The 8,853-nt window shown below is 40.6% G+C and overlaps 2 protein-coding genes across 2 annotated transcripts; both read left to right on the forward strand.

Moving 5' to 3' along the window:
* Positions 1-8: 8 nt before the first annotated feature.
* Positions 9-3,092, forward strand: LOC119894652 (radial spoke head 1 homolog). The gene is made up of 6 exons (XM_038707317.1): positions 9-51; positions 201-291; positions 741-876; positions 1,443-1,514; positions 2,308-2,401; positions 2,958-3,092. Exons 1-6 carry the CDS (start codon positions 9-11, stop codon positions 3,002-3,004), a joined length of 483 nt encoding a protein of 160 aa, XP_038563245.1. The 3' UTR covers positions 3,005-3,092.
* A 1,432-nt stretch (positions 3,093-4,524) lies between these two features.
* Positions 4,525-8,853, forward strand: LOC119894653 (manganese-dependent ADP-ribose/CDP-alcohol diphosphatase-like; the record flags this gene model as incomplete). The annotated part of the gene is given in 3 exon segments (XM_038707318.1): positions 4,525-5,313; positions 6,431-6,553; positions 8,643-8,853. Coding segments are annotated over 3 exon segments (908 nt in total), but the record flags the coding sequence as incomplete, so codon positions are not given.

Here is an 8,853-nt window from a genome sequence, read left to right on the forward strand (position 1 = left end):
CATGAAACATGGGCAGGGCACGTTCTACTTCCAGATGGCTTAAATATGAAGGTACAATAAAGTGTATGAATTGAGATGGTTGCCAACTACAGTGTGTGTGCATGGTGTCATAAAAATGTATGTTTACAGTCTTGGGACAGTTCATAAACTTTTGAAATAAAGAAACCAAACTCTTTCTGCTGGCTCTCTTTCTCTGCCAGGGTCATGGGTTGAGGACCTGAGACAGGGTCATGGTGTCTACACTTACCCCAATGGAGACACTTATGATGGGGAGTGGCTGCATCATATGAGGTATAGCTCCAGTTTTAAAATCAAAAGTGCATGTCACTCAGATGTTTGTAAAGCACACATTTCTGCAGGGCTGGAACCAAATCCTGTATTCTTAAGGTACTGACTTTAAATCCTGCCTGACATCTTAATATTAACTCACTGACACAGACAAATACACAGCATGTAATTTATCTCTGGAAATCACTGCTATGGAAAACAGAAACAGGGGTTTACTTAATTACCCAGTATGGTGGATATGTTTCTTTTCAAACAACATCTTTGTTGAAATTCTTTAGAGGTTACATGTGTTGTTAGTAACTGTTAATCACACTTTTCAACAAAATTCAGCCTTGTTTCAACATAGATGCATAGACATCTTTTTACCTGTATATTACCAGATCCATTCTAAATAAGTGTAGAAAATTTGAATTTGAAAACTACTGAACTCGTTGGTGTTGTCTGATTGGTAGACATGGCCAGGGCATTTACCACTACCACAAAACCGGCTCGAAGTACAAGGGCTCATGGGTGAAAGGCAAGATGGAGTCAGAAGGAGAGTACATCCACTCCAACCACAGATACAAGGGTAACTTTGTCAACAATAACGTAAGTTCTACTTTCTTATTACTTATTCACAAAATGCTTGGCCGATGATGAATGAAAATGTGCAATAGATTTCACTGTGGCCTGAGTAGGGCGTGCAAGGGACACTAGTACCCTCAATGGTCTGAATAATTTAACAAGATCAATCTCTGTCAGAGAACTAATAAAGCTGAGGGTTTAGTGCAGTACAGAAATGCCCCCCTTCAGAAGCTAAAAAGTTCTTTCAGAATTAAGTCATAACGACTACTCATGGAAAATTACACTTTATTACAACTTGGATTTTACTTTTGTGTCGCAGGCCACAGATTCAATCAGTTACAATGAGCAGTCTAAGTTACGATCAGTTAGCGACATTATGAATACACTCACTTTGATTTTTCTTCCGAGCTAATCTGGTTGATCTAAAACTGTTTACTTGTTTACACCCTGTCTTATCATCTCACTGCTCATGTTCCCTGCCTTGTTGGACTCATATTTAGCAATATTGCCTTGTTGCCAGATCTCAGCAATTTCTTGAGCGAGTACCATGTTATTATAACCAGTGGAAACAATCCATTCTTATTTTGTAGCCACAAGGCCCGGGGAAGTATGTGTTTGACCTCGGGTGTGAGCAGCATGGGGAATACCACCAAGCAGAGCAGGTAAAAAACATCAACACAATCCAATTGTTTCAACTGATTTGCGCTTCATTTCCTCATGATATTATGGAAAACTGGAACTCTGTCAGGAGGAAACACTGAATGAATACCAGTCATTATATGACACACATCGCAGTGACACACATTTATAACCACGACAATTCTCTTGACTGAAACTCTAGCCAGCGACTGTTGAGGAGAACAGTAAAAATATAAAAGCACAGGAGTCGCCCTACCATGGCTCCAGGGAGGGTTATCTCACCTTAGGGACCTCAGGAGGAGCAGAGGAGGTGCTGCCGCTGCCTTTATACACAACGCTGTGCCTTTTTCCAGTAGAATCTATCAGTGTCTTGCATAATGACCTTGGAGTGTGCAGTATGTCTTTTTATGCACAGGAATGCATTACTGTTGTTGAATATACTTGTATTATTGTTTATTAAAGTATTATTATTTTTCAGAATGCACACTTGCATGTTCTAAGTGCATGTTTGACTTTATATGCACTGTGATCAGTCATCTTAAGTGACTATAAAAACTTCAGGATGCATGTTAATAACCTAGGGTGTGTGGAGATGCAGGTTGCAGTGTGTGTCATGTTGAGTAAGTTTGCAGATGTTTTCGCGCTCGCCTTGCTCAACACACAGAAATGCTGCTTCTTTATAATGAACACTAAAATGGGAAAAATATGTGCATTTTGCTTGCAGTACAAGACAAAATGTGTCACCGTAGTCTGAGCATTTCTTCTCTGTACATTAAAGGTTGATGTTTTGTCTCACTCGCCCTCTGTTCTTTGCAGGACCGAGCTGAGGGGGAGTGGGGCGAGTTGGCCTCCACCGCCGTCCTCAAGTGGATTCCCAAGTGTATCACTGGCCTGACGCTGTGGACTCCAGGTAAAGACACTTCATGTGAACATCAATCCAAAATGACAGTCAGTGTCAGGCTCATAGCCAGGATTTTAGAAATACTTGTAATCCCACCCGCTTAAGATATTTTTACCAGGCACCAACAGAACTGTATACATTTTTTTGCGTGTTTAAAAAATTCATGAAAATATAAAAAAGGTTGATCCCTACATGGTCTAAATGCCGTTTCAAAACTGCCAGTTTATCTCCTCATCTTACAAATTCCCAGAAATATTGATACTCTGATTATTTTTTAAATGTATTTAAAAAACATTTCAAATCATTACAACTATTTGAGGAGAAACACTGACAAATCTAGACGTGTTACAGTGTACTAAACGGGTGGACAAAATAACCCTGCAGTAAATATGCCAATCTGCCGAAGTTCAGTGTTTGCTGTTGTTCCTGAAACATAAAAATTCATCTTCATGGCTTTTTTTTGTGACTGTAGTTTAGGAGATATAAAAATGAGTCCTCAAAGTGAGACGCATCAAAATCTGCACTGAAGTCTTTGTGTGCATGTCTGTGTGTTTTCTTTTGTCAGCAGGCAAAAAGGAAGCAGCTTCAGTGGAAGATGGGGGCGAGAACTGACCTGTCTGATCAATCCACAACACTGCATCTTATAACCTTTGTTTAAAAATAACATATGTATGAATAAATATGTAAATCAGTCCGTTAAGCTTGTATTTTCAATGTGTTTATGAAGATGGATGGTTGTGACAACTGGACATTTTCTATTGCCTTCTGTTGTTACTATAGATGTATAAAGTGTGTACCTTCATACAGTGCAGTGCCCCTCTGTGGCACTTTACAGAACAACATCATTTTCATGAGTGACAATGGACATTTTATCATAATAATGTAAAACCTCTGAAACAAAAGGAACCTTAACCCATTTACAAGTTTAAACTCAGTAGCTGCAGGGCCAGTCGCAACCTTTTTTTCCGGGCCCTAAACAGATTTTGTTTTGGGCTCTCTGGACCACCCTCCATGCAGCTCTGTAGTTTACATAAAATGCTTTTGTCTGGCAAGGACTGCCCCCCCTTATCCTTCATTCTGTTAAATGCACTCCACACAGTTTCACAATCTGCAAAATATTGGTGTGACAGAAAGAGCATAGGATGTGAAGGATCAGCCTCCTAGTTGTTGTAATTGCTCTTTTTGGTATTGTGAAACCAGACGTTCATACAATTATACTGTAAATTGATTTAATAGTTCAGGAACCTTTAATTCTATTTTATTTATAGAGCTCCCATTTATAACAAAAGGTATATCATTGCACTTTTCATATTGAGCAGGTCTAAACTGTGGAAATAATAGTAATGATAGTGATGGATATGAAAATGACAATAATAATAGGACTAATAATAAGAATAACTGTAGTTAAGTGTTTTTATTCAGCACAGGTATTGTTGGAAATTTGGTCACATCTCGCGTGTATGTAGCCATGGTATTGGGATAAATGTGGTAAATGTGGAGGTGAGATTTGCAGGAGCCGAAAACTGTTGCGAAGAACCCAAGATTAATCGGCGTCGGGGGGGGGGGGGCTTATGAAAAACGGCAAGCAGACTGTTCAAAGAGCAAGAAAGAGATGGAAGTCATAAGGACCTGGTCCATGAGAAAGATGAGGTTGTTAGCATGATGATTAACTGTGCTGCTGAGCACATCTGAGGGAAATAGCCAAGAAATTACTGGAGAGGAAGCGCAGGGGGCTGTTGAGAGGCTTTCAGGCTCTCTCAGATCCCAAATTCAGTGTTATTAAAGTAAGGGATGAGGAGTGAAGTCATTTTCTACCCTTACTTTTTTTGTGACATTGGTTGGGAATGTTTATTTTTATCCAGAAAAGGCAGTAATACAACACGTTGGATGCTAAACCGTCTTTAAAAACCCACGAAGAAAAAGTACTCCCAGGTTTGTTTATACTTATTTATTAAGGGTTTGGAGAACTCTGCTCCACACTCCAACATCGTAGGTGGCGGTAATGCACCTTAACGTTAACTTAACGTAATAAAGAAGAAGAAGAAGAAGAACTCCAACCAGAGACTGAACCCACCTGTTGTCAATGTCCGTCACCTTTACCGTTTCGGGTTCTAACAGCATTATTTGAATGATACGGAAACCGGAAGTCATTCGACTACGTTGGCGAAAGTGCTGTCATCGTGTAGGCCGGCAGAGGAAATGTTCACTGAACAGCCTGGCTGGAGTTCACCATGTGAGGAGGTTGCGCGCATACCGGTGTCTGGTTAGTGTTTCATGTACAGTCAGCTCCCTCGGCAGAGACAGCAAACGCCCTCAGGCACCAGTTAGTCCGAAGACAACATCGAGAATGGACGACTGTTCTCGACAAACGCCGATGTTTACATTCGGCGTGATAGCTGACATTCAGTACGCTGACATCGACGACGGGTACAACTACGTCCGGACCCGGAAGCGGTACTACCGGAACGGCCTCCAGCTGCTGAGAAATGCCCAGGAAAGTTGGTCGGAGTCGGCTGTCAAACCAGAGTTTATCCTCCAGTTGGGAGACATTATTGACGGCTTCAACAAGCGCCACGACGCCTCCGACCGAGCGCTGGACACCGTGCTGAGGGAGTTCAGCTGCAGCTCCGTGGAGGTGCACCATGTGTGGGGGAACCATGAGCTTTATAACTTCAGCAGGAGCTCGCTGCTGCGGTCAAAGCTCAACAGCACACCGCACTGTGACAGCACTGTGAGTGGAGCCCAGGCCGGCGGAGATATCTACTCCTACCGCTTCAGCCCGTTCCCGGGGTTCACATTTGTTATCCTGGATGCCTACGATGTGAGCCTGCTGGGCAGAGAGGAGTCCAGTGACGAGTACTGCCATGCTATGGATCTGATAAAACAATTCAACAACAACGAGGATCTCAACTGTCCCCCAGGTAGCCTTTACCAGTGGGTCCCTTGAGGGGACTCCCCAGTAAAAAGGGGAATCATTTATTTTCACTAAGTACATTCATAAGTAACACAGTGACAGGGTGTATGACTATTTTGGTCCTGGGTTTCATACACTTTCTTCAATAAAACATCTAAAAGAAAAATCCTATCAGATGGACTATCCTGAGACAAAATCTTTTTGTGGTATAATTTGTGTCAGTTTAGGGTTCCTTGGCGTAAAAAAGTTTGAGAACTACTGGCCTACTGTCCTGCTGACTTGTCGCCGTTCATTTTTACATTGTGTTATATATAATACTATATTATATTAGTTTATCATTATAGAACACAAGGTTATATAACAAAAGAAAGTTTGTAGTTCCTTCATACTACACACAGAGATCTTAACAGGTAATTAATTAAAATATGGTAACATGTAAAATTAAAACAATATTGACTACAGTTATTTATATACAGGTATACACCCTGAACATTTCACAATGCAAATAATTAATTAATAATAAAAAATATTTAAATACACACATTTTTTGTCATGTCAGTGTATCTCATGTAATGGCATGTAATTTATTAGAAACATCAAAACAATCTTAATATTAATGTTTTGTCACAGATTTTTACCTTGGTTTTAGCTGGTCATATTGCATTGATAATATTTTGATTAATTGTGTAGCCTTATTCAGTAAAAAAACCCTGAATCCAGAGCCAGAAGCTGACTTAAGCCTTGTTGTTCTATGTCTTTATGTCAGGAAAGTCTACTAAGCATGTATGATATTCTTTAGAACTGTTCTGCATTTACATTGTCGAATCAAAGTCTTTCACTGTCTGTCTGCCCCCTAAGCAGCTCTGCTGGAGCAGTTTAATGTGAAGTGCCTTTCTAAAGGACACACTGTCAATTGGCAGTAGTTCTAGAGAGGAAACTCCTTTACCCAGATTTCCCCATATAGTTTATGGATTTGGAAATGGACCTCCTTTTGTTTTGATAATTCAATTAATCTATTAATTTACATATTTTATTACACTTTAGCCATTATACAGACACCAGGGTGACTACTAATGAATGGAAAAAATAGATTATGATTTTCATATTTTGTTTTCTTGTTTCAGCGTGTGACGGCCTGCAGCAGAGGTTTACAATGTTCAACGGTGGGTTCAGTAAGGACCAGCTGAAGTGGCTAGAGTCGGTTCTGTCCTCAGCCGATGAGAAACGGGAAAAAGTCACAATTGTCAGTAAGTAAAACCTGTGGCATGTACAAAGTTCAAATGAATACGATTAGTTTTGGTACCCATAGCCCTGCACTTAAAATGAGAAGATTCTGATCTAGCTCTAAAATGATGGTAAAAGACCACCAGGTTTGTCTGACCATGTTTAACAGCATAACCCAGCTGTTCCAGTTGCTTCCAATGACTCGCAGCGTGGTCATACAGGCTTTTTTTTAGCTTCTACCATTGTGTAGTGCAGGTTATTCACATGACCCCTTTTTAACCGTGGGCTTTGAATACACTGGCCTCTCAAGGATCACTGATGTACCTGCTCCAACACATGAGCTCAGTGAACTCTTGTACAAAACAAGCTCTTATTTATGTGATTTCTGTCTGAGTTTAATCAGAAGGCTGAGGCCATAGTCTCTCCTCTGCTATGGAATCAGCAAAATGAAAGTGTCTTCTGTGGAAAAGCCTGTACTAAATTGTACTTTTAAGGTTAAGTGTGTAAGATTTAGATGCATCTAGCAGTACAACCAACTGTCTAGTCTACCGCCCCGCCCAGTCACGAAAGCCAGTCAAGAATGAAGTTTCTTTAGGTAGATATATTAAGAAATTATATTTACTTAATTATTCAGTAAAACCATGTTATTGTGACTTGGCCACTGACATGGAAAATGTAAGCCAAGAGTGTGAAACACTGTCACTGTTTCTGCACCACAGTCCATTATAAACATACACATAATAGATAAAGTTTATACACATGGCCTGCAGTCAGATTGTGGTGCTTTGGTAGCGGCCAAAAAATAAATGAATACTTTGATAGCATGCTGAAATAGATCTCTGTCGTGGCAGCAACAATTACTCATATAATCACTTCTTCTTAGTGGTTTTGTCTGCAAAATAAAGGCGCGAGAACGTCTGCTTTATTTCAAGTTTGTATTGAGAGCTTTTACTTTGAAAAATTCTAAACAACATTAAAAGAGTCTGTAGCCTGCTTGACACACCTCTGAAAGAGCCGCCAGAAAACGTGATTCCCCTAAATGTCCTCTGCCTGGAGATACTGGGGAAATGAAAAGAAGTGTCTGTAGCACCAGAACACACACACGGCAGCACATGTTTTATTGTGAGCATGTGGAACAGTCATAACATAATTAACTTGTTAGAGTCAAAATAAAATTCTTGTGGAATCGAACACACAACGTTCTAGGTGAGAGTCTTGCGCTTTACCAACTGAGCTAACCAAACACTGTAACATTTAGTGTAGTTTAGATATAATGCTTTATGTTCTCACCCACCATCTAATGTAAAAAAGAATTTGCTCAGATGCAAAACTTATGTGCAGACCCCTGCTGTATATTATTATTACTTCTTCGAATGTACGTAATTCAACTTAGTAATGAGTGTCTACACTGCCAGAATTCTACACGAAGAACATAGTGACAAAATGGCCCTGTAGAGCAGTTTGTCTGTTTTGGGCTACTGTAGAAAAATGGCGGCACAACATGGCAACGTCCATGTAAGGGGGACCCACAGTTATGTAGATAGAAATGCAGTGGCGGTTCTAATTTTATTGAGGGGGCCAGACTGGGGCCAGTTATTTTGAGGGGCATATTCAATCCGGGGAAAAAAGAGACAAAGGAAATGTTCAAGCTTTCAAAATGTCTTGTTTAGTACATGATGAAATGTTTTAGTAGGTTTCAATAACTTAGTTATTTGTTTCACTAACAGGATCTTTTCATTAACTCAGCTATAGTTTTATTAAATGACATTATACAAAAAAACCCATTCCTGTTAACTTTAGCTCAAGTTACAGTACATTGTTTGATGCAACACGTCTTTGTAGGGCTTAATGAACAGTATAAGCTCTTTTGGACTAGACATTCTCTGGATCCCAGTTTGTATTTTGTATCCCACTATAACTTTTGCTAGGAAACAACAAACGTCTCCATATTCACCTCTTTTATTAGTCCTGATGTGAAATATAGTAGGCCTCACTGGCCCCTGTTGCCCCCCATTTATCAGATCTCATGTATGCAGTAGGACCTCCCATCACCTGTCAACAGAGTTCAATGTAACATATGTTGGGTTTTTCATCTGCTGTCCTCTTGCCCAGGTCACCTCCCTGTACACCCCCACTCCACAGACCCTATGTGCCTCGCCTGGAACTTCGATGAGCTCCTGGCCATCATACGGTCCCACAGCAGTGTGGTGTGTTTCATGGCTGGACACGACCACGACGGCGGATACTGCCGGGACAAAGACACGGGAGTGCACCACCTCACATTAGAGGGCGTGATTGAGACTCCGCCTGAAGGCAATGCCTT

This window comes from Micropterus salmoides, unplaced genomic scaffold (assembly GCF_014851395.1).
Source record: "Micropterus salmoides isolate LMB-PRFRI ecotype aquatic unplaced genomic scaffold, ASM1485139v1 Ms_hic_scaffold_824, whole genome shotgun sequence".
NCBI lineage: Eukaryota > Metazoa > Chordata > Actinopteri > Centrarchiformes > Centrarchidae > Micropterus > Micropterus salmoides.